Source organism: Centrocercus urophasianus, unplaced genomic scaffold (assembly GCF_019232065.1).
Source record: "Centrocercus urophasianus isolate 14NV4802_14NV808 unplaced genomic scaffold, USGS_Curo_1.0 seq_10, whole genome shotgun sequence".
Lineage (NCBI taxonomy): Eukaryota > Metazoa > Chordata > Aves > Galliformes > Phasianidae > Centrocercus > Centrocercus urophasianus.
Window position 1 is genome coordinate 89,917,000 of NW_024884142.1, and position 25,441 is coordinate 89,942,440.

Consider the following 25,441-nt stretch of genomic DNA (forward strand, 5'->3'; position numbering starts at 1 on the left):
GTTTTGGAGCCTCACAAAAAATCTCTCAATCTAGAATTATTTTACTATTAATTTATCAATCTATGTGTGTGTAAATATATATATATATATATATCAGAAATATATTTCTGATATTTCTGTATGAAAACTCAAGCAATAATTTCTCCATATATCAAATTCAGAATACAGTTTTTTTATTCATCTGGGAACTCATGCCTGATTCCAACCAGATTACATGTAAAATGTACTCAGAAAAAAAAACAGAACAGTGAGATTGTGAGGTAAGCATTTCATAACTAATGGCAGTATTGCCCTTTAGTTGGTTACTAGAGTTCAGAAAAAAATAGTCAAACGGTTTTATAGAGGCACTTGCCTCTGACCATTTGAAACCAATGCCTTTGGCTCTGTGTTGTAGGTATTCTGGTGTCTGAATGTATTTGGAATTTAAGATTTAGGTCATGAATTAAAAGACGCTAAAATACCAGGATCTCACACTTGAAGTGATCCTTTCTGTCCCCTTCACAACAGGCCAGGATTGCAGTTCATAGTGATGTTTAAAGCTGGAAAATACAAAAAAATGTATTGTGATAATATAGGGGAAGGATTTGTTTGGCAGAGTAATTATTCATGAGAATCTTTAACCTAAATTAATTTGAATTCAGTTACCTCCTGTGCAGGCCACAGAAGCTGTAAGCATTAGGGCTCTTTAAAAGAGCACAAGAATATGTTACTGGCATAACAGTGAAGAGTGAACATCCTTCCTGGAGTTCTTCCAGATGAACCGTTTTCTCTGTTTGACTTTTAAGTGCTGCTGGCTGACAGCTTATTTAATTGTATATTGGTGTTAAAATTCCTGAGAAGTTTTAATAAATCTAATTATTGTCAGGCACCGAGAACTTTGCATAGGTGTTTTTTAAAGTTTGAAAACGTTGTAGAAAAGTAACGGAAATCACTACTGTTGAGATTTGCTCCTGCCATTCATTTGCAGCAATAAATTATAGGCCAATTAACTGTCAAAATGGAAATTCAGTAGTCTGACCAGGATTCATCTTTTCTCTTGGGAAGGAGGTATGAGGAAATCCTTTTTTTTCCCTTTCTTTCTCACTGCTCCTCCTGTTTCCCACTTTCTCCCTCTATTCCCACCTCCCTCCTTTTCAGTTGCTTTTCCTCTTTTCCATTCACTTGCTTGCTCTATCTCTCTTTTTTGTTTTTTCATTTCCACAAAAGGATGTCGTTCTTAGCCCACTGCACAGAAGAAATTCAACAAATTTGTAAAGTTGATTTTGGCATAAGAGCTGCTTTGCATCTCAGTTTCTATCCTCTCAAGTAGGAGACTGGAGACCAGGTTGGAGAAGATAAATAATCTTTCTCTCTTTCCAGAACTATGCAGGAATTCTTTCTCTGCATATTTTTAGAATGTTCATTTTCATATGGTTAAGAATGTCTAGTGTAAAAGGCGTCCTGTTTCATATTGTAAACAAGCAAAAGCATCTTTGCTGGACATACACAACCAGTCTTGGGACATGTTGACTTTTTAAATGAATGATCACGCTTTTAGTTTTGGTCAGCTTTTATGTTACAGCTATTCTTGCCAACAAACTTAGTGGTGCAGAAGATTTCCCAGGAGGCACTAGTAAATGTTCTAGCTTTTTTAAAAATAACACATCCTCAAAAAATTTGTAAAATTTGTTTTCTTTTTTAAACTAAGTAAAAATAAAAACATCCTTTTAATAAGTAGGAAAAAAATACATAATGAGCAGTGATCATTGCAAGAATATTTTGCTCTTAGCTTCTTTTGATAATTCTGGGGACTCCTTCTCAAGAGGAACGTTCTTGCCTTATCCCATTCATTTTATTCTGTTTGCTAATGATTACTTATAGAAGGTGAATGGAAAGAGCACTCTTCTTGAGTAAGAATCTTCCCTCCTATTTCTTAACATTTTTTGAAGTAGAGAATTGTCAATAATAACAAAAGGTTTCTTATTTGTCTCAGTAGATTGTGCTGTTGCATGCCAGTGTATTGCTGTTGTGTGTTGCTTAGCAAGTTATGTCCTGCATCCAGCTGCTCTCATTTCATATTTCATCTGAATTTTACTTAGATATTCAGACAGCCAATCTGTAGTGAATGAAAATGCTGTAATTTAGATGCTACATACTGTCAGTAGCATTATTTGAAAGATCCCTCCTTATCTGCATGATTAAATTGGCATTGGTTGTAATTTCTTGGAATCAGTAAAGCACATTCATTAATGTATTGAATGTAAGAAAAGAGGTAAAGTACTTCTTTTTGATTGGAAATTGCTTTTTTTTTTCCTGAAAAAATGTCAAAAATTTACACATGAGGAATTACAGCAAATGCTGATAGTGCTGTTCCAAGCCTGTCCACTCCAAATTGTTTATCACCAGTATGGGGGTGGCCTGTTACAGTTCTGAATTCTGCTTAAACTGCAGCTTGAAAACTGTGCATCTACTGGGGTAAAAAAAAATGTTTCCACAGTCTTGTTTATTTCTTTGTTTTATTGCATCTGCTTATATGCCACTACTCCATTCAGTTCTTTATATTTTTAATTTTCTTTTAATGAAGAATCAGGCACACAGTGTGCAGCTCTAATCCAGCATGGAGGAAAACAAATGTTGCATAGCACAGTATTAAGTAAAAATTGAAAAACTCGATGCATTAGTAGTGTATTAGAAATCACTGCAAAATTATATCAAGAACAGATTAATACTAAATATATTAAGAAATCCTAACACCATAAATTTCTGTAAAATGAAAATACTTTAAAGATCTTTTAAACTGTTCGTATTTCTTCTTTTTTGAGTATTTAATATGACAATGTTTCTGCAATTCACAAAGAATCAACAGTAGTTGCATATCACTAAATTCGGACTTAAAATTCTTTATACTTCAGTTACAGATATTGCTGAAGACAGGAGTTTTTGTGGAGATGTTTACTGTACCATCAGTAAAGCCTGTCAGTTTACATGACATACAAAAAGGACAGGGAAGAAGAGAGTTTAGGAAGACAAGTTTAGCTATTTATTTTCAACATTTCATTGAGACATATACCATGTGCAGTCATTATTTTAATGAACAAGTAGCAGTAAGACCAGTTATACGTTAGAAGTATTTTGAAATAAATCCTCTGTGTAGACAAACTGTACAGGTTTCTTACAAAAGCTGAGGTTTGTGTTCTGTTTAAAGCTGAAGTTGCTGGTGGGTAGGGTGAAAGTTCTAGGGCTTTTTTTTTTTAAAAAACGTCCACTTCTTTCTTTCTCATCTGCAGTAATGAAATGCTCTTGGTTGATAGGCATGCACTGTATTGTTTTGCTGAATTCCACTGTTTTCTAACCTTAGCATCAACGAGATCCTCGGCTCAATGAAATTTTATTTCCCTTTTATGACACAAAAAGAGCAATGCAGATAATTGAGACATATGAGCCAGATGAAGACTTGAAGAGTAAAGGTAAATGTGGGAGGAAATTCAACATTTGCTGTTCTTTTATCCCAGTGCAGTCATCAGGACAAAGAGATGATTTCATTTTAAATCGAGTTGTTCCTTAGCATCTAAAGAACGCAAGAATTTATTTCAGCAGTGGCTTTATATCTGACAGTGTACTTTCCTTTCTTTTTTTCATAAATACAACTTGCTGTTGAGCAAAGTAATTAAACTCAACACCTTTTGTTTGGTTGCTTGTGCTCCTGATCACCTAGTTTAAGAAACAACGTTCATGCACTACTCTGTAGCAAGAAGCAACTGACTCAACCAATATTCATGCTCTACTCTGTAGCAATAAGAAACTGACTCATCTTCGGTTTCCTTTTGGTAACAGAAGGGACAAGTTAATGCCGTGTGGTTTAGTAACCAGAGACTGCTCAGGAACACTGGAAAAGGAAGTTCTTCCACTTGGTCAATGCATGGCAAAAATGCAAAGATCAGTCTATTGATTATAGGACACTGAGCTTCTTTAAGTTGTGAAGACTTTAAGTTGTTTGTCTAGAATACCTGCCCAACTGAGCCCTTTTTCCACTAAGGTAGCTGCTAAAATTTGAGAACCATTTTGTGCTTCAGCTTTCAAGCTCTCAGTGATCAACAAAAAACATTCTTAAGCATTAAATTCGATTTTCTCCCTTTTTCCTTTATTCCAAAAATCAGAATTAGCTGAGAGGGTTTGAATAAGACATTCCAGGAGAGTTCACTGCTGGCTGACACAAAGCACAGGAAACTTAAGCTCCAGTAGAGGATTCATTTCAGAGTACTCGAAACAGAATTTAAAAAGCAGGTTTACTAGTATTCTAAAGTTCTCTGCATAAGAGAAATGCTGTCTTAAACATAGGACTGCTGTGAAATGTGCCTTAGCAATTGCTGAGTGCTCGTATATGACTTTAGGGATTGCAGTCTTCAAATTAGAGCCAGATAACTCTTTGCAATGACTCTTTGTGAGTAATCCCTTCTTCCCTACCTCAGATCATTTCTGATTTCTCTGCGTCTTGGCTGCTGTAAAAACTGATATTGTAGAATTGTTGGAAATATCCAAATAATTTTCCAGGACGGTTGATTGATTATTATTAAGTTTGTCATTGCAGTTTATCCCTTTATTTATTTTTGTACTTTATGAGGCACACAACAACAGAAAAATAACTGAAGGATGTTATGAATTTTGTTCTCTGAATCACTGTATGTCCCATGTTCATTGTAGAAAATGGTTTGCTTTTCACTGTAAAAGAATAAACCTGTATTTCAAACAGCAAACATGAAAGTATCCTGGAGTTTACTAACGTTTTGCAAATGAACACACGCAGTTGTTGTCAGGGTACATCTCCACCTGTTTTGCTGAAAGTTTATCAACAGCAATGTAGCACATTCAGTGCAAGACTAAATATTAGAAGGGAAAAGTACCATAGAATACTTAAATGTAAGCTAGCAGTTTCTGGTTCACAAAGTCCCAGAGTCCAAAATTGCTGGAAGGGTTCTGAAGAGAAGTCAGTACTTATTTGCCTTATTCATGTCCTATTGATGACTTAGGTCTACAATGGTAAATGCCAGCTATACAGTTTTTTTACACATCTATTTTGTTTTCTGGAGATGTAGTAGCAGATTTTGCACTAGGGAGAGTGTTGCTGGTCAGTTTGGAGCACTGGGAAGGGAGAGCTATTTGCTTGGAGAAACCTGTGTAGACATTTATGCTAGGGCTCACGTTCTGAAAAGTAGTTAGTATCCTTCTCACTATAGATTTCTAGCAGTAATTCACTATGATTTATTCTTCCTTCTAGGTCTCATATCAAGTGATGGATTTTGCAGATACTTGATGTCAGATGAAAATGCCCCAGTTTTCCTAGACCGTTTGGAATTATATCAAGAAATGGACCATCCTTTGGCTCACTATTTTATCAGTTCCTCACACAACACATATTTAACAGGCAGGCAGTTTGGTGGCAAGTCTTCGGTGGAGATGTACAGACAAGTGCTTTTGGCTGGATGCAGGTTGGAAGCAGTAGATAAGTTCTTGTTATTTGTGAATAATACTTTGAACATACACCATATATTTTGGTGATGATTTATTGTAGAAGTGAATGAGAAAATGTGATACTGTGGTAAATGAGACTTTATTAAGACTTCATCACAAAAAACATTGGAAGACAGTGGAACACAGAAATCAGGAGACAGGTTGTGAGAAAGATAAGTTTCATATCAAAACAAAAATGGATTTTTGAGGCCTTCTTATTTTGTAATTAAGAACTTTATGAGTAAATGAGAATCAGCTTATGATTTCATGCTTGATATCTTGACATACTGGTATGTGTCACAGTTAACTGAGTAAGAGAATAGATTAGGCAAGTGCTACAATACTAAAAAATAATTATTGTTCAAATGTTACCCTATGCATACTATATTTAAGGTAGTACCCCCAATGTTATAAAAGCAGTCAGAAATTACACATGTGCAGCTTAAAAGGGATTGTATAGTGCCTCAAACTTCAGAGTACTCAGAATTCACTGCTCAGAATGTTTCTTGAGTAGCTCACCTGTATTGAAACACTAAGAAAGGTGATATTTTTCTTGTGCTTTTAGGTGTGTTGAGCTGGACTGTTGGGATGGGAAAGGTGAAGACCAAGAACCAATAATAACGCACGGAAAAGCAATGTGCACAGATATTCTTTTCAAGGTAAATACCCAATCTCTCCACCTGGCAGTAAACCCCAGTAGGACTCCTGGATGAGAATACATGCAGGGTACCCTCCCCTTCTGAGCATTTGCAATTGCTCCCTTGTGACAATCTGACAAACTATATGGGCATTATTTCTTTTCCTCAGATCTTAAGACTCATTTCTGACTTGCTTTCTATGTCCCTGGGTTACTGCTGCTAACTTTTTTTGCCCCTTATTATTACAACTTGTGGCTCCTTGCTCAGCAGAGAAAATATCTTCTCTATTGTCTGAGAAGTTCTTTGGCTGCAGAAACAGCCTGAAGATGCAGAACCTGTTCTGGGACTGGAAGTTCTTCCTGTCAGGACAAGGTGGCAGATCAAAGGTTGCATTGATGGGTTGCAGGTGAAACTGCAGGCACTTCTGGTTGATGAGTGCAGAATTGAGGGTGGGGGAGGGTGGAAAGAAAAGAAGGAACGTACAGTTTTTTCTAGTTCTGATTTCAGTAGGCACATTTGAAACTCAGCTCTGTGTTTCCCAGGATGGGGAGGAAGACAAAAAAATCTTTCATTGATTGTAATTTGATTTATTCTAATTTTGAATCCTATTATTGCATTTTGAAGGATGTAATTCAAGCCATTAAGGAAACAGCTTTTGTTACATCAGAGTATCCCGTCATTCTTTCATTTGAAAATCATTGCAGGTATATAGTGCCTCTTTTTATTTTTGTTTTTTAATAGTGCAGTGGATGAGAATGATGATACAAACTCAAAAATACTAAGATTTGAATGAACTTGAAAACTGTATGGAGCTATGCAGATATACTGGCTGTCAGCTGGAATAGACTGTTCTTTAATGTAGTAGTCAATCTTTAACTGGCTTAGTAACGGCAATATCTGTATCTGTGCTCAAGCTGTGAAAGATATTTGTATGTTCCATTAGCCGTGTGGAATTCAGTTAATCTACTTTCTTGGTATTATTATATTCTTGTCTGTCAGATAATAGACTTTTATTGACACTTTAATTACAATAACGTAACATTTCTCAATTGAGAAAAATTGGGTTCTATATAATTTCAGATGACTACTTTCATTTGTGTTTTTCTGTTTTGCTGTATAGTAGCGATTTAGATTTTTTAATATGTAAAAATGAACCACTGTATTCTTTTCCAGCAAATATCAGCAGTACAAGATGTCAAAATACTGTGAAGATCTTTTTGGAGATCTCCTGTTGAAGCAGCCTCTAGAAACACATCCAGTAAGTTATCTTGTGATAATGTTTCTAGTTTTTAAAATCAGCAATATTTTACAGAGATGAAAAAAATTGTATCATAACACCTATAGTGGAATTGCTGATGACTGCCAGTCCTGTGCTTTCAAAAATGACTGGTGTATTTGTGTGTATACGCTGGTTAGTACAAACATCTGGTTTATTCAGTCTCTTCTGTGCAGGGCTCTGGCAAGCAGCCTGGGGAAATCCATCCCCTTGATGTGTGATGTAATGGCAGCTCCTATATAAAATACACCACTTATGTTATATTTCCAGGTCATACATAACTCTGGAATTTGCTAGTCATTGTTGAAAAACAGTTAATTCTAAATTGCACATTCTCAGTTGAGGAAAGCTTTTTTTTTAGCTGCACTTTGCATGCTTCATGCTCTAGATCAGGCCTGACAGTCTAGTGGGGTAGCCCCCACTAGTGCATTAAGAATTAAATTAAGCACAGAGAGTTCCCTGCAGTCTCATTTGGACTATTGAGTGCACTGTAATCTGCACGCACTTCACTTCCCTCTGCGGCAGGAGTTAATAACAGTCACTCCTCCACAAACACAATGTTGGAGACTTTAATAACTTGTTATCCACTCCTCCAGTCCTTTCCTACTCTCCTAAGCGACATGCTTGCTGCTTGCCAGAAGTCACCCAAAACCTGCAAGTGCTCTTCAGTGGTGTGGGAGACCACAGCAAAGAGGATTCTGCTTGATCTGTCAGCCAGCTCCTGTCCATGTGAACCCTTTCCAGGGTCCTTTTTTTGTTTTCGTCTAAATGTTTTTTCTTGGTTTTCCTTGCACATTGCAGCAACAGCAAGTCACCAGCTTGATGAATATCAGGCTATTGCTATGAAAGGTGTCTCCCAGAGAACTAAACTTGTCCTGTTGCCTGCTAATGTATATGGCACCTTGGCACGTTCCTTACAAATGACAGCTTCCAGCAGCTTTCAGGCAAATCTGAAACAGTGCAGGCCAGAGGCTGCCATGCTACTGCCACAGAGTCCAGTATTCAGTCTCTGCTGTCTGTGTTCCTTAGCACTACTGAGCCTTCTGCATTTTGTGTTTATTTCTCATTGTGGATGAACTGAGTCCTCAGCTGCTCACAAAGCAAATGTTACAGAGATGGCTGCTTGAGTTGTTTGCGAATGCTTGTTTTCTGATACTTATACAGAGTGAGGTGGAAAGAATCAAGGGAGAAATGGCAATGGCTGTAGCAAATTTGTTTTTTAAGTAAAAGTGATTATCATCCAAATGGGCATCCAGGTATGCCCTGTGTGTGGGGATGGGGATAAATGAGCTCTGTGGTACTGACATCTAGTGGAATTACAACCAAGCACTCTCAGAAACAGTTTTGATTTGTCTTCAACATGCCAAAACTCCCTCGACTGAGGTAGCTAGGTAGTTATGGGTATTATTACCATCCTACAAAGGAGGTTTACACCCATTCTTTTCAGAACGGGATGGGCTAGGATTTTTCCTTCATTGTTATTCGTCACCTCTGCCTCTTTTATTGAGTTTTAAGTTGTGGTGCTTTATTTTTTTGTTCTTTGTAGCTCAGGGTTGGATTTAAGGATCAGAATATCAGAATATTTGTTCTAAGAATTTTTACTAGTCTTGGCAATGCTTTCTGACCCTTATCATTTATGGCTTACTGGGAGCCATAGTCTTCAGCAATGACGTCCCATGCAATATCCTTTATGTGTCTAAGGTGGAAAGTGTCTTACTTATATCCAAATTTCTGTTTCTTTGCTGCAGTGATGTGACAGGACTTAAATCAGAGGATTTTTTATTTTTATTTTTTACTTTTTTCATATTATGAGTATTCTCCTTGCTCAGATTGGACTAAAACCTTAACGAGTACTTCCTATGTAAGTCAAGATTGCCATTGAACTTTTACAAATACTGAAGATGTGAACCTGTATTCCTACTGGCAAAAACAGTTCTTGCCACTTGGGTAAGGACTGACCAGACTTTTTCATTCACTGGTGCCAGCCCTTTTTTATTCTGTATGTATGTGTTGTGGACAGCCTCACTTGAATTATTACAGCTTGAAGGGATGATATAAGGTGAATTATTTGGAGATCAAATTACAAAGACTACACTATAACTTGAATTGCAAATGAGCCATGGGGAGAGAGTGAAACTAGGAAGTCCTCAGATTGAGTGTTGCAAGTCACATCCATGCCTACTGCTAGGCAGGAGAGGATAGGAGAGTATGCTAAGATGAGCATAGCTTTCCCTTGGGATAGGGAAGTAACAGAGGAAGCAGTGTCACTGGAGACTGACTTCCATGGTTGTGGCTGAGGTGGCACTGCTTTTTCACTGCCCCTTAAAATGGTTGTCCTAAAGTCAAAATTCGAATGGGGTTATAAAGAGGTGGAATAGTTGTTACTAAAGTGTTTTCTATAAACTGTTTTACAGCTTGATCCAGGTAAAGCCTTACCTTCTCCCAATGATCTCAAAAGAAAGATTCTCATAAAGAATAAGAGGTTGAAACCTGAAGTAGAAAAAAGTAAGTAATCTTGTCAAATATTAAATTAAACAAAGTCCAGGTTGATTTGAATTGACTTTATTACTAAGGTTGCCAAATTGCTTGTACACTGCTGTTAAAAATATTAATTGTGTGTAAATGACATTCTGTTTTCCCTTGTATTTCCTATGTCTTGCTGGATTCTAGACCTTGCTATCTGCATGTAGCATGAGCATAGATAGACTTAGAAATGTAACTCTGGACTTTATTAGATTGCTGTTCAAGCTGAATATAACAGAGATAGAATCTCTTGTAAATTCTGCCTACACTAGTATGTTTACGTTGCCATGCTTTTCCAGGATAAGCAAAAAATGAAATGGAATTAGAAAATTAACTTCTAGTTATTATTACCAGTTCTGATGTTTATTTTCTTTCACTAATAATAATGCTACTAGATTAGTTTTTGTATGGCTAAAGTGACAAACCCTGGTCCTTCCCCAGTAAAAGATAAGCATGGAGACCTTCCTCTAACTTCAGTGATACATGATTGTGTTCATTCTGTCTAGCTGAAATGCACATTCTGTCTACCTGAAAGACAGCTGAAAATTGAAGTGCATTACCTCCATTTACATAGATCAACCACCAAAGAGGCAGCTCTCTGCTTATTCTTTAAGAAAGTGATACGCTTGTTTCAAAAGCCTTTGAAATCTATGGAAATATTTTCTGTAACGTCAGTGAGCTTTGGATACAGCTCTTACTGACCACTTTCCAAATCTAACGATCTAATGATGCTTATATTCCATGATGTTTATTGCTAACTGAAAACTTGATCTTAAAAATCTCATTACATAAAGGTACCTCTCAGGATCAGAGAATCATTTATTAATGTTCTGATGTATTTCATTGTGCTACAAACTGTTGACAGCATGACTAATTTTTTTTAAATTTTCTTACGAACAGAACAGCTCGATGCTCTAAAAAAGATGATGGAGGCTGGTGAAACTGCTGCTCCTGTGAATATCTTAGAGGATGATAATGAAGAAGAAATAGAAAGTGGTGAGGATTTCCTAGAAAAGGACTCTCAGACATTGCCTATTGTAAAACATACCCACACAATCATGGTTGTGGCAGTGGCAGTAACTGTGAGCTCAATGCGTAGCGATTTATATAGACTTCTGGCTTCAGCATCTCATCTCAGATAGGTACCACACCTGTGGCAGGTTGTGGTAGAAACATGACCTCAGTTAGTACTTCATAATGATTTTTAAGTTCCACTTATTGTTCAGAAGTCATACTGTAGCAGCAACCAAGTCAGTTTTCACTGTGTATATTTGTGCTGGGGATGAGGAGGGGAGTTGGGAATCTGCAGCCTTTGCTTTAAAAACAGATGCTGTCTCTATTTTAATGATTATATCAATGTGTTAAGATTATTGCATTTTAACTGATAAGGATGAAATCAAGAATAGGATTTTTCTTGCCAAAATTCAGATACCTTGAGTGTTAGCATCAAGATTTGAGCCTATGATGTGGAATATGTTTATGGTCAACAGAGAAAAAAAAGACATTTCTAGGATATGACTCACCTCACCTATGTCCATGTTCAAAAGAGGTAGCTCAGGCACTGCCTGTATGTGTCTGTACCAGTGTTCTGGCCTATGACCATCAGACACTGAATGTCTCAGCTTTAGCCTATCTCATGATACTTTCCTATCAGAAAGCCACTGCTGTTGCTGTCAGTCAAGGTCACAGTGGTAGATATTCTTTGTGATCCAAATATGGCATCTGTTGCTGAAGTTCTAAAAAGATTGAAGTATGATGGTTTTTTTAAAAGGTCTCTTAATGTCTTCAGATGATGTAGCAGTATGGAAGAGATTTTGTTGCTTGGCAGACTGATTTCCACTGAAATACTTGTTTCTAATAGTATTGTGTTCTAGACTACCAAGGTGTTTGAATAAGTACTTATAGAATTATTATTTAAGTCCAGCTACGTGGTGTGGTTACTGATTATGGGTTTTTAAGAGACCTTTTTAGCTGCTTTCAGAGCACCAGATTCTTACAGAAGATTACCCTAAAAGCAAATGGGAAGGATCCCCAATAACGGGAGCACATAAGGAGAGGATGTCTATGTACATGAGGAGTCTGGATGTAAATAACCTTTTATATACGTATCTCAAGAATCCTGCCTTCATTTCTTATTATTTCCCAAACCCTACATTATTGGTGATCATTTTGTTTTTGTTGTTGTTGTTTTTTAAATACTGTTTGATCTATCGATCAATTGAGTCCTTAAAAAATACACTAAATAAAATCTCCCTTACTAATTGTGTCAAAGACATAAGAATCTCAGGTCAGCTGTAATTTATTACTACTACATTTTTAGAAATCAAATACCTTGGATTTTTTGTATGGAAATTTGCCATAACCAAACTTGTATATTCAACTGTTGTTTGTTTCACGTTTCACACAAAAGCAGCATTTGCTGTGTTTCTTGCACTGATTCTTCTTTCTTTTTTGTACAGCTGACCAGGAAGAAGAAGCTCATCCAGAATATAAATTTGGGAGTGACCTTACTGTAGATGATTACAGTCAAAAAGAAGCTGTTGCCATCAGCGTCAAAAAGGTAGGATTACTTCTTACTTACATTTCTTTGGAAGCTTTCCATGGATGTAAAACACATTCTGTTTTGTGGAAACATCACAGTTCATATTGTCAGAGAAGTCCAACACAAGATCTGCACCAGATTCCTAATGCTTAGGTTCATGAGAAGAAAAAATTTTGTAAATCAAAATCAAAACTGCATGCTTAGATAGAATACTCATTAAGGAAACTGAAGAATCAATATGTAGGAGAACTATGTACAAAAAGTGAAGAATTTGACCAAAAATACTAATTGAGGGCAACAAGCAGTTTCTTCCTTCTGCTTCTGATATTTTACTTTGTATCTTGGTGTCAGAAACCTACTATGAAGTGAATATCAGCTTCCTTACTTGGTAATACTTTCTTGCAAGACTACAAATTGTTCTCCATTTTCAGGGATTCCCTGGCTTATTCTTCATTGTTAACTCTTAGGATAGCTTCTCCTTCCATCTGCAGAAATAAAGGCAAAATAGGAAGGCTACTGTCCAAGGGGATGGTATGGTGGTGTGGCTATAACAGCAAGCCAGATGGCTTACAGGGTAAAAGTATTTTTTATTCTAATGATACCTGGTTTAGTGCAGTTTAGTGTTTAGTAACAGAATTTTACTTGGCAGTGATGAGATACTGAACACTGGAATTCAAAACTGCTCTGGCACTGAAGGTGTTATTGCTTCTTATTACAGGAAAAAAAAACAAAGCAAAAATTAAATATTAATGTACCTTATTAGATCATATTCTTCTGCTACACAAGTATTTAAGTATTTAAGCCTTTTTTTTTTTTTTTTTTTTTTTTTTTTGGCCTGCCTGTCTTACCTTTGGATCTTACTCCAGATAGAAGTAGAGGTATGGAAAATCTTTCATAGTACTGATTGCCCTTAGCAGTGCGTCCTTCTTCAGCACATCAGATCTGCCTTCCGGATTTTTCTTCAAGTGTGCATCTTTGCTTCTTCAGGATTTTTATGGCTCCTCCCACTGAACAGTGCTTTAACTTATTTGCTATAGTACCTGAGCAATTTTTTAAATTCCAAATTATTCACTCATTCTTAGTATTTACCCTTTGGTAACTTCTCTTCTTCGCTTAATGCTTTCCTTACTCTATAGGAATGTACACTCAGTGCCAAGTCTACATTTGTCTGTCTAAGATTCTCAGTAGTGATAATTCACGATTGAAGACAGACAAACAGAGAGGCTCACTTGTCCATTGCAAATAACATCTTGAGATAGGCCTTTTCCATCTGTGGACATTGAAAGCACAGTTTATGGCAGTCTTAAGTTTTCAGACTCTGACCAGCCTGCATATACAAATGATTTGTTTGTGTCCACTGAGTGTCTCATTCTTTTCATCTTTGAAACTTCCTGCCCCAAGATCTAATTATAAGGACTAGTTGGGCTTAACTGTATGGCATCCTCTCTTTTATTTCCACTGCTAGCTAGTTGCTGGATTGTATGGATTGTTTACTCAGATTTGAAATACACTTTGAATTTTTGCAAGTATATGGGACAGATTTTCCACTTTGCTGTGTGACTCAGGGTTTACTTTTTGCTAAGCAAATTAACTTTTGGAGTTGTTTTTTTTTTTTTAACCTTATTGTATTTCCTATTGCATTTTCTTTGGGTAATGCATATATATTTTTTTCCCCTTAGGCTGTTGAAGATTCTGAGCAAGAAAACAATAAAAAGGTGACACATAGGATGTTACATAGTTTGTTTTATTTCTTAACATATAAAAAACACCTTATTATTTACCTTGCATTCTTACTGGTTTAGCAATTTTATACACAGTTTAACTACTTCTACAGAACATTTCTGAAAGTGACTGTGCTTCCTTTCCTCCTCTTTTGCTGTATTAGGGTGATCAGAAAAGGTGGGGACAGACAGGAGTGTGTGACTTGTGCCTGCCTGGAAGTGTCCGATCTTGGTCTGAAATGTCACGCGCTGGGAAACAGCAGTTTTTTGAACGATGTTGAGATTCATCATCCCTGCTTTTTTTTCCTTTCTTTATTTTTTAACCTCTTTCCTTACCCTGACTACACTTCGTTTTCCACTTGCTTTTTCTCCCTTTGCTTTCCTTTGGGGCTTCTGCATTTATCTTCTCCCAAGAATCCCTTCTGTAAGACTCTCCCACCTGCTTCCACTCTTCTCTGTCCTCTTCTATCACTAACATTGCTCCTGTTCCTAACCACACTTTATTTCACTCTGTTTTATTTTCTAAGTAGCTTCTGATTCTTTTCTTGATGGATGGGGAGGTAAAACTAACCCAAAGAGATCGATTCTTCCCTTTTTTTTTTTTTTCTTAATTCCCTAAAAAGCTTGTATGCTTTCTTTTGTCTCTGCAGGCTTTAAGAAAGATCCCACTCTACCCCTCCCTAATTCATAGTTTTTAAGTTCAGAATCTTCAATGAGGGAAAAAAAAAAGAAAAAAAGAGCGTAGTTCATTTACTCTAAAAAACTATGAGTCTATAGATACTAAGATACAATTAATGACTAGTAAATTGTCTTAGAACATTGTCATGCAGCTAGTGCGCCGTTAATTTAATCATACAACTGTAGACTATAGGATACTATCATCTGACAATAAGGCTTACATAATCTCCTTTGACTTCTTTGCAACTGACATTCACTACTTAGATTTTTTTGGATCAAGATAGTAAAATATGGTTAGCAATAATTAGCAGGAGCACATGGAAGGAGTCTGTTTTATTACAAGGTGGGTGGTCAGTTCTTCCTAAATATTGGCATTCCAAAAATGACAACACTGAAAACAATTAGTTCCTTTGAAGAAATTTGGCCTTAGTTTGATCTAAACTTTATTACCAAGTGTTGACCCCGTAACAAAAAGTCTGTATTCTACTAATGAAGACTTGTATAATTAGGTGTATTTAGGGAAGATGCCTGTGAATCCTCAGCTTTTGGATTCCTGTAATGCAATTGAATTGAGTCCTTGTGAGTAGCTTTGAGATATGGTATCATTTTGATTTCATGGGCCATTGTAAGTTTTATTCAGCTAATTCAGTCTACAATGTGACTAAAACCACATGCATCTGTACTCATTCTTGTAGTCTGGCTATACCATGCAATCATAACAAGTCAATGCTATCTAAAAGGTTCAGCTACGTGTCCGTAACACTGGAAAGTTGATTCACTTCTCTTTTAGTCTCCTATTTCCTGGCTACATGAGTTGCAATAATGTGGGCACTAGGAGCTGTCTCTTTGTTCACACTTAAATACTGTTGCATATACTTACTGTTTCAAGAAAGCACTTTCTATTGCTTCCTGTTAGTCACCATTTGATGATACAGTAATGAAGGAGGATTTCCTGGCAAACACAGATTGCATAGATCTTTATTCTGAAGATAAAATACTTATTACTTTCTTATTTAAGTTCAGCCTGCAAAATGCTACATTTCTTGGTAATTGATTCACTGGTAGGAGAGCAAGCAAATAAGTTTTTGGGAAAAATGCTGTGAATGTAAGCCTTTCATAAGTTGTTTAGATTGACAGAGATTTGTGGGGTTTTTTTCCTTCTTCTCAGTGAAAAGAAGATTTCAAACTGATTTAGGGAAAGGAAAAGGTTGAATGTGGATCAACAGGTAGACAGATAGATGTGCAGAAGTTGATAGGCAAATCCACATGAGAAGTGCTTCACCTTGTGGTTTTCTATCACATGAGATACTTGTAAAAAACTTCTGTATTTCTGTTAAAATGTGGAGTGTCTTTATGTGGTGGGTTTTCATATTTGTCATTATAAGTGGACAGTGATACAAGCTTGATACTGTCTCTTGTTGGTCTCATAGCATTTGTCCCGTGAAGGCTGTAATACCTATATTCTAATCTGCTATTATTAATAAAGGTAACCAATTTAATCAATTTGTGTTTTGATGGTTAGAAGGTTCTACTCAGCATAGAGTGTACACCACAACCATAGCTGCTATCAGAAAATGTACTTGAAATTGCAATTCTCAGGGATTTATTTTACAAAGATCATTTTCGCACAGCATTTTTCAGTCCATTGTAATATCCTCAAAATTATCCTACTAACATCACGTAGTATTTACTCCTCTTAGGATCTTTCTATCATCAGTCCTATAACAAGGAGAGTGATTGGTGCAAATAATTCTTTACTTCTGTCATGAAATTTACTTTTTTACTATTTAAATGTGCATTTAAAAAAAAAAGCTTTCTGCAGATTATGTATAATTTTATATCACATTTGAAAATCAAAACAGAATTTGCATGAAATAGTGATTGTTATTAATATGTTTCCAGGGTTTAGTAACTGTTGAAGATGAACAAGCATGGATGGCATCTTATAAATATGTAGGTGCCACAACCAATATACATCCGTATTTATCAACAATGGTCAACTATGCCCAGCCTGTAAAATTTCAAGGTTTCGACGTAGCAGAAGGTAACATGAAAATTTGATTGAAATAAAAGTATTTGGGTATCTACAATTCCTGAATTTAGAAGTGGTATAAGGTTTTTATACTTTGTTGACTGTCATCTATGTGTTTTTCATTTTGTTCTCTGAATATGAAGTTAACATGCTATTCCATTGGTCATCCACTTGGAGTCACTAACTTACTGGGAGAATATGAAGCTGTTGAGGTTGATTGTATTTTAGAGGCTCCTCCAACTAAGCTGTTTTTTTTTTAGTTCATCTTTCTGTAAAGTAGGGTGAGCATAATTATCACAGTGGTCAGTAATTAGAGGATACTTTCATGTTGCACAGTAGACCATTTAGCATGTTATTGTGTTTTATCTAATATCACACAGGTTCTGAATAACAACTTTCTCCTAAACAAAACATTAAAGTTTTGTTGATTTCCTAGAAACTGAAAGAAAATGACAAATCAGAATTATTACTTAATTTCTCTTTGATGTAATTTGATTCTATGACTGACAAATAATGAGGAAATGGAGCAGAACTGCCTACATCACACTATTTAGGTATAGTGCATGGTTTTGAATGTTGATGCATTATTACTAAAGTGTTTTAAAATTTCTTTTCTTTCTAGAACGTAATATTCATCATAACATGTCGTCTTTCAATGAATCAGTTGGACTAGGGTATTTGAAGACTCATGCCATTGAGTTTGTGAAGTATCCTTTCAGCCTTTCCCACTATTTCTCTACTAATGCTACAAATAAGCAACAAATGAGTTTTCCTAGATTGACAGTATTCCATGTTCACAGTGGAACAAGAAGTTAGCTCACAGGATGAGGAACGGTAAAATGATGTAAGAAATACTGAGGACAGTAGGATGTGGGCATGCATTTCTATGTTGTTATTTCATTTTCCTTGATAAGTGTTACAGTTATAATAAACGACAAATGAGTCGGATATACCCAAAGGGAGGCCGAGTGGATTCCAGTAATTACATGCCTCAAATTTTCTGGAACGCTGGCTGCCAGATGGTCTCACTGAACTATCAGACCCCAGGTAGGCAGCGACGACCAGTGAACCTCAATTCTAAAGAATGGCTTGAGCAGTAACTCTCAAACAGATGCTGTGGATTTGCTTCTGGCATTTTTTGAGGAAATAGACATATGGCTAAATAACGTGGTGGAGAGAAATTATGGAAGCGTAAGATAAGTAACAAAAAGCCATGCATTGAAGGAAAATTAAAACCATCTTTCATGGAAAAATAATACAGTACTGTAACTTTTCAAATTATTTTATTTTTTTAAATAAAAAATATTAATTGCAGGGGAATTGATGTTTTCACAAGATGCTGGTTTTTACACTGTTTGATGCATGTCTCCAAAATAATGATGAAGGAGTGTAAAAATTAAGACAGTAAAGAGCAGTGACTGTGTGTGTATAATAAATGAATATACAGATGTTATAATTAAGAAGTATCCAGGAAAGTTAGGCTAAGTAAGACTATTGCAACAGGAAGATAATAAATGGAAAATACTTACCAATGTTCTAGGCTTGCAATATTCTCCACAGGGAGTGATCTCCAGAAGAGATCCTTCCTCAGTGGCTGTTAGCACTTAGATGGGTCTAGGAGAGGTGCAGCCAGGCTCCACCCCTTCCGGCAGCACAGGTGAATTGCCTTCAGCTGTGCTCCTGTGGCTGACTCATTGCTTGCCTCAAGTGGTCAATCAGAGGTTCAGGCCATGATTCAGCAGTTCCCATACAGTGTGCCAAATGGATTTCTAGACCATGTAGTGTCAGAGAATGGGATCTGAGATCCATCTTAGAGAACATGCCAAGGAAAGTAAAGACTTCTCCACAGCATAAATAGGATATCTGTTGTTTCTCTTTAGTGAAGGTGTGAGAATAACTTTGTTTTGTTTGCTAAGTTTTCTTTTTTAAATAATCTAGGAATGTCTTCAGATATATATGGAACAGAGCACTTTCGCCATTTTCTGCTCTAGTTGTTATTAGTACTATTGTTTTGTATTTTTTACATTTCTTTCCCCTGAATTGTTACTTTGGTAGTACAGGCATTCCTAATGATCCAAGCTCTGTCCTGCAAAACTCTGCATGCCTGCCATGAATGATTTATAGCTGAGAACAAGAGAAAGCTCTACTGGAAAACACTGTAAACCACTCCTCTGGACATGATTTGGAGGCTGGAGCAGATATATAAGCTTCAGTCTTCTCCCAGTATGCCTCTGCCCATAGCACATTGTTCTCAGCCCCTTCATATTGCAAAATAAGAGTATTAAATGTCTAGTTGGAAACAAACAACTTTCCTCTGTTAATCTTATGTGATACAACTGTGCTGGCTGAAGAACAGTTGAAGAATTAGAAACTAAGGCTGCACAATAAAGCAAATAATGTCTAACATGAGTATATGAGAATTTCGTATTTTACGCAACAGAAGATATGTAGGAGAAATTCTGTTCCTTTTCGAAGTTAGCATTTGTGAGAAAGTGAAGAACTATGATATCTATAAACGAGGATAGTATATTCCAGTGTAATTTGAAACCTGTAAGAAAAGAATATATTTTTTAATAGTGTTTGGGAGAGGGATGGATGGAAGAGGTTTTTTTGTGTTTACTCTACTGTCTTTTTAGACAAGTGCTGTAAAAAAGCATTGAATAAAATTCAGACTTCATTTCACCTTTTTTAAGACTTCAAGGTACAGACATCTTCATTTGAGGTAGCTGTCTGTGGTTGCTACAGAGTACCCAATTCCAGGATGGTTTGGGGTTTTTTTTTGGATGTCTGCCTTAGAATTAATTCTGCTGTTAAAAATGCTTTTATCACTCTGTTATTTAAAGTGATTCCACTGGCAAGACTGGAGAAGTTTGTTCTGTACATATCAGAAGTTAGATGACTGAAATCCCATCCCAGGATCTTAATCCCAGACTTAAGCTTTGCTGTCAACTGAATTCAGGAGAGGTTGTTTTCTAAGGACAGCTTAGTTTTCAGTTTTGTTGATAAAACTGTTACTACTGTGAAGAAATCTAAAATTTTTATATTGCTTCTTTATTTTTTTAGATCTGTGTGTATTATACATACATTCAGTTTAATTTTCATTTAAATTTATTATTCTGGACAAACAGTCTTATTTTCTTCTCTAAAAAGGATTGTTCTTGACCTGTGTTATTTGGGAGGAAAGAGTAACTTTTTTTCTCTCTTGACAGATTTAGCAATGCAATTGAATCAAGGAAAATTTGAATATAATGGATCATGTGGGTGAGTGATGTGATTTAAACTGTGCATCAGAATGCTTTACTGTGGCTTTAATATAGTTTTGTCATTCTTAATTATGTGTTACAAAAGAAAAAGGAATGCTAAGTGAAGAGTAGAAATTAACAGAATACAGGAAAAATGATCCCCTGCAAGGAGGCATTACAATAAATATGCTTTTTAATTATGCCCAGCTTTTAAAGATGAGATATAAGAGGCTTTGTGTGTCAGTTTTGAAGATGATCATTAATACCATTCACAGTTACTTAAGTCAATCTTCAGCTTCTGATCTCAATCTCTTTTTTTTTTTTTTTTTTTTTTTTTAATATTCAACTCAGAATGGAGATTCACATTGCACAGTTCACAAAATAGCCAAATTTACTTGGGCAGGTAATTTTAATACATAGGAAAGGTGTTTTTTCTGTGTGCTATTTTTTTTTTTAGTCTATGTACTTTATGTAGAAAGCAGATTTCACAGAAAATAGTGAAGTGTTTCGTCTCTTAAGTTATTGCTCATTATTTTTGTGTGAAATATTGTTTTTAAATGTTTTTCAATGTTGATAGATTTTTCTCAGATGTTGAGATTATTCCATGGTAGGATAGGCTTATCATTGATAGCAAGAGGAGGCAGGAGGTTTGAGGAATTATAGGAAGATGCAGTCTAGAAACAGACTGAAGTCTGCAAACTCATCCTGTAGAAGAATGAACTCTTTTGTTCGTGGAAGTCTAATTCAGAAGGAAAATCTGGATAGATGGAACTTGGCAAAATTCCTCTACTACAGAATGGATGATATAGTACTTTGGTTATCTGTGCCCTTTTCAAATGTAAACTCTTCTGATAGAGACTGTCGGATTTGACAGAGGTGCAATCTCTGGTCATTTCAGTCAGAAAAACAGAAGAAAGGAAAAGCTTTTTTTGTGTAAAAGTATGATTCCTTTCCTATTTGATGCATAAGCCTAGTAGAGTGATGCATACTTCTGGCAGTTTCTCTGGCAGGCATCATTATGAACTAAATTTCTTGTTTCTTATGTCAGTTGTCTGGTACTACAGTAATATAGTGGTGATAGTAATAGAGAGGTAGTAATTTAATATGTATTGTAAATTTGGTGCTATTTCATTACAGAGAAAATGCTCAGGGCATTGAAAATAAAAAAAATGACATTTCTTTCAAACAGTACTCCTTTTTTTTCTCTGATTTACAGTTTTCATACTAGTAAATGAAAAAGTTCCTCTAGCATGAACATTTTTCATTTCAGCTGGCCTGGAGCTGAGGCTCAGAATGTCTCTGATACTTTTCTTCTGCCCATAGTCTACTTGAACTTAGTAAAATATTATGAAATCTAACATATTTTTAATGTGAGATTAGTGAGGAATACTGCTTTTGTAATTATAAACCAAGTAATGAAAAAATGGGAGAAAATTCATTTAGAGTCTTTTTTTTTTTTTTTTTCTTTTTTTTTTTTTATTTTGAGTTTTCACAGCATATTTAAATTATTCCTGAATTTTTTGTAGGTAGGCCTTTATATGTTACATACAGATAATTCCCTAGAGATACTGGAGTGCGGATTAAAAAATGATCTGCTCCCTCTCAGGGCTGCAGAATTAGCAGGATTGACTCCAGCTACACATTTTTCTTCCACCAGTGGAAGAAAATCCCTGTTATATGTAGCACAGCAATTCTGTGGATCAGCTGCTGTTTTATTTTGATGGCTGAATCCTTGGATTTTGATTCATCAGTGGACATATCAGCTTCATTGATGTGTTGATCCAGTATATAGTCCTCAGGGATGGATTCTAAGTGTTATTATGGTAGTACCTTTCACGCTACTATAATTAACAATCTGTCAGTACTAACATCAGCTGTTTTCCCTGAGGTTTTATAACTTAGATGAAAAAATTAGTTTCAAGCTGAAATTTATTGTATGAGTCTTGACTCTGTGTAAATGTTTATCATTTAAAAATAAAATTGAATAAGCTGTCTGTATTTTTTGAAAGTGTTAAAGAATTAAAGTAAATGAGAGTATCTATTTTTTGTTGTATAACTCACTGTATTTTTAAAACATTACTAAATTATTTTGAAATGTCTTTTATTGTGTTACATTTATTTTGCTTGTGAAATCCAGTTGATGTAATCTCTTGATTCAAAATTAAGATTAACATTTATATGTGTACTAGATAGCCGTAATATTTTTACTTTTACTTCCTCACACTTGCAGATAGAATGGCAATCTGTATTTTACAATGCTGTAGGAGAGTTCATTGTTTAAAGTTAGAACATCCATTTTATCTGTAGTTAATTCAAGTTCAGTTTCCACAAAGGAATAATTTTCTTGTTTTTCATGAAATAAGCTATCTGCTTAAACCAGATTTCATGCGGCGACCGGATAGAACATTTGACCCTTTCTCTGAAACTCCTGTAGATGGTGTAATTGCTGCAACATGTTCTGTACAGGTAAAACAGCTGCAAAAAAAAACAAAGAACAAAAAAACAACCAACAACAACAACCTTCTTTCATCATATCACACTCAAATCACACTTAAATGTGAATAGAAATAAGATAGGTGCAGAAATGTTTGAATTGTTCGGATTTTTTCAGATTTGTTTCTTTGTTTCTGTGTTTACTTGGTCTGATTTGAACATGATATAATTTATTTGTTATTACACATTATCACCAAATGTTAACCCCCCCCTTACGCTGTTTTTGATTTACATCAGCCCTCACAAATGAATAAGTGAGTGGAGTTCATTTTTGTGGATAGTCCATTTTTGTATGGACTTCACTGTCACCACAGAGCAAGAACTATGGGCATATATGAACAGATATTTTCAAAATAAGGAAACAAAAATGGTTCATGTGATGGAGGTCATACTTTAGAATCGTCTATGAGTAGCAACATCCATGAAACTTCTGTTGTAGTTTTAAAATATGGTTAGGTATTATGTTTTGTTAATTCCTGTTTTGTGACTTGGCACTTGGTACTCTATATTCACATACACTATGTGCAGATTAACAAAAGTTTGGCTTTCCCTTGTCTCTTTCTGCATATAACATGGAGATCTGAAAGTCTCTTGGAGCAAGGGTTCACTTTGCACTTCAGATAATTAAGTTCGTTTGTACCTCCAGAAGAATAAAAACAGGGGAAAAAAATAGAAAAAAAAAAAGTTTTATGGGCAGTAGAATCTCCCCAAGGAGGAAGTGGGATCTGGAGGTGAGAAAATAGTGCGAGGAATCACCACAGTACTTAGATAACTTGTCTTGTTACTTGCTCTTCTTGGATGACTACATCTAGTATAAAATGCTGTGCTTATTCCCTTAACCTTTAAGAATTATATAATAATATCAACAATTCATTCAAGAATTGCCAACTAAAAAATAGAAACAGTTTTGTTCACAATGATTACTGCTTTGTAATTCTGAGTTACTTTTTACTGGAGAGTGCTATGCACATTTGGCATACAAGAGGATATGGTCCTTACAGTGGAGGATGTACAATCTTATTGCAGAGAAAATACAGAGTTCATGGAGTAACATAGTAGAAGTAAATAGATATTGTGGACTTATGGAGTTAACCACGCTGAGAGGGACAAATAGACTGATAGATCAGGTTTGTGAGAGGAATATGTCTTCAACTGCACAGTCTTGATTCTGAATTTTATTAGTACTACAGTAATAGTTAGAAACCCTGACAAAGAGCAGGACTTCTCTTGAAGGTGCATGCTGTTATTAAAAAAAAAAAAGGAAAGCCAGTGATGGTGTCCCTCGGCCACAAAACTTTTCGGAGTTGTTCCCATTTGTTCTGTTCTTTCCAGAGTTGTTCCCTCGAATATTAGATTATGAAAAGAAAAGAATGTCTCAAATGAACTTAGACCTGTGAAATTGTGTTTTTCTTTCCTTGAGCTTAGTAATAAAAACATCAGCTGTATTTTTAAGTAGTGGATTATCTTGATGGAATAAAAATATGCCCTGGAGTAATCACCTCCTGTAGCTTGATTAATCTTGACTTGAAATGAAATCATAGCAAATCTTCATGTACACAGCAATACAGAGAGTCATCTGCACTGTTTGTTTGTTTTCTTTTAAATGTGATTGGTTTAAAACATACACCAATGTGAAAGCAGAGCATAATCATCCTTTCACTTCTCTGTTGTCAAGACATAAAATGGATTCCAAATGGAAAAATGTAAACAGTATTTTGAGAGCAGTTGCAGAACAGTAGTGCCAACCTGGTTGTTTCATTCAGCATATTTTACAAATACGGTGAACACATGTGTGAAACAGGACCCAGTTGAGCTTACTGACTTACAACTTTTAACAGTGAGCACAGTCATTTCTGTTTGTCACATTTACAGTTTATTCTGAGTTTGTTTAGTACAACTAAAATGAAAGCTCAGGATATATTTTAAGATCTTAACACAATGACTTTCCAAGTAAATGCAATTTTATCAGTAATTATACCATTTTCATATGATTAAATAAATGTATCTGTTCTATACTAAGCATTTTTCAGCATTTGCCTTCAGTAGATTAAAAATGATCAGTATTTCCAGTATTTACAATGTGCAGAGTACATTGCTTGGTTGATATTCTCTGTAGTGCTTTTCCTTACCCTTCTGTTATTACGTTGCAGGTAATATCTGGTCAGTTTTTATCAGATAAAAAGATCGGTACGTATGTAGAAGTGGATATGTATGGCTTACCCACGGACACAATACGTAAAGAATTCAGAACGCGCATGGTGATGAACAACGGTCTGAACCCTGTTTACAATGAAGAATCATTTGTATTTCGAAAGGTAGGATATTTGGAAAGCACTGTTTGTGATTGGCAGCTCTTTTGCATATAAGCATCCTTGCTCACTTGATCTGCCCCTCCTGCTTCAGTCTGACTGCTGACATGAATAAGTACTGCTCCCATAAAAAAGGGTTTGTAGGGTTCCTGTTTACTACTGTAAACAATTTAAAGCTGAAATAAGCTTTCAAGAGATTTTTATTTTATTTTTTTTTAGTTTTGCATTGTTTTGTTTCTCTAATGGATAACCTCTGTAGCTGTCACATGATTTTTTGTTTCTGTTTGGCTCTTCCCTCCCCTTTGCTTCCTCCTCCCAAACGGAGGTAACAACCTCATCCATGGCCATGCCTGTGTTCAAGGTATGCAGTCTGCTCAGAATGAGCCCCCGCTGGTGGACACCATCATTCCTTGGAGATTTCTTCTTCCCTGCCCTGGCAGTGGTTGCTATCTTGCACTGTTCCTTCAGCCCAGAGGGCAGGTGAGATGCTGCATCCAAAG

The 25,441-nt window shown here is 35.8% G+C and overlaps 1 protein-coding gene across 6 annotated transcripts in view; it reads left to right on the top strand.

The window, feature by feature from the left end:
• The window catches only part of PLCB4 (phospholipase C beta 4), a 239,374-nt gene that overhangs the window by 169,558 nt on the left and 44,375 nt on the right, over positions 1-25,441 (top strand). For 5 of the 6 annotated variants that reach the window (XR_006168825.1, XR_006168830.1, XR_006168828.1 and 2 more), the window contains exons 13-28: positions 3,338-3,446; positions 5,255-5,465; positions 6,053-6,146; positions 6,750-6,829; positions 7,299-7,383; positions 9,816-9,906; positions 10,825-10,920; positions 12,384-12,484; positions 13,333-13,344; positions 14,146-14,181; positions 16,768-16,909; positions 17,520-17,604; positions 17,820-17,944; positions 20,107-20,158; positions 22,503-22,605; positions 24,783-24,947. Coding sequence is in view for 2 of the 6 variants with exons in the window: in XM_042818950.1 (XP_042674884.1) it covers positions 3,338-3,446; positions 5,255-5,465; positions 6,053-6,146; positions 6,750-6,829; positions 7,299-7,383; positions 9,816-9,906; positions 10,825-10,920; positions 12,384-12,484; positions 13,333-13,344; positions 14,146-14,181; positions 16,768-16,909; positions 17,520-17,604; positions 17,820-17,944; positions 20,107-20,158; positions 22,503-22,605; positions 24,783-24,947 (1,587 nt within the window). In the remaining 4 variants the exon portion in view is untranslated. The remainder of the gene's footprint in view (positions 1-3,337; positions 3,447-5,254; positions 5,466-6,052; positions 6,147-6,749; positions 6,830-7,298; positions 7,384-9,815; positions 9,907-10,824; positions 10,921-12,383; positions 12,485-13,332; positions 13,345-14,145; positions 14,182-16,767; positions 16,910-17,519; positions 17,605-17,819; positions 17,945-20,106; positions 20,159-22,502; positions 22,606-24,782; positions 24,948-25,441) is intronic. The other variant, XR_006168831.1, reaches the window with a different exon arrangement.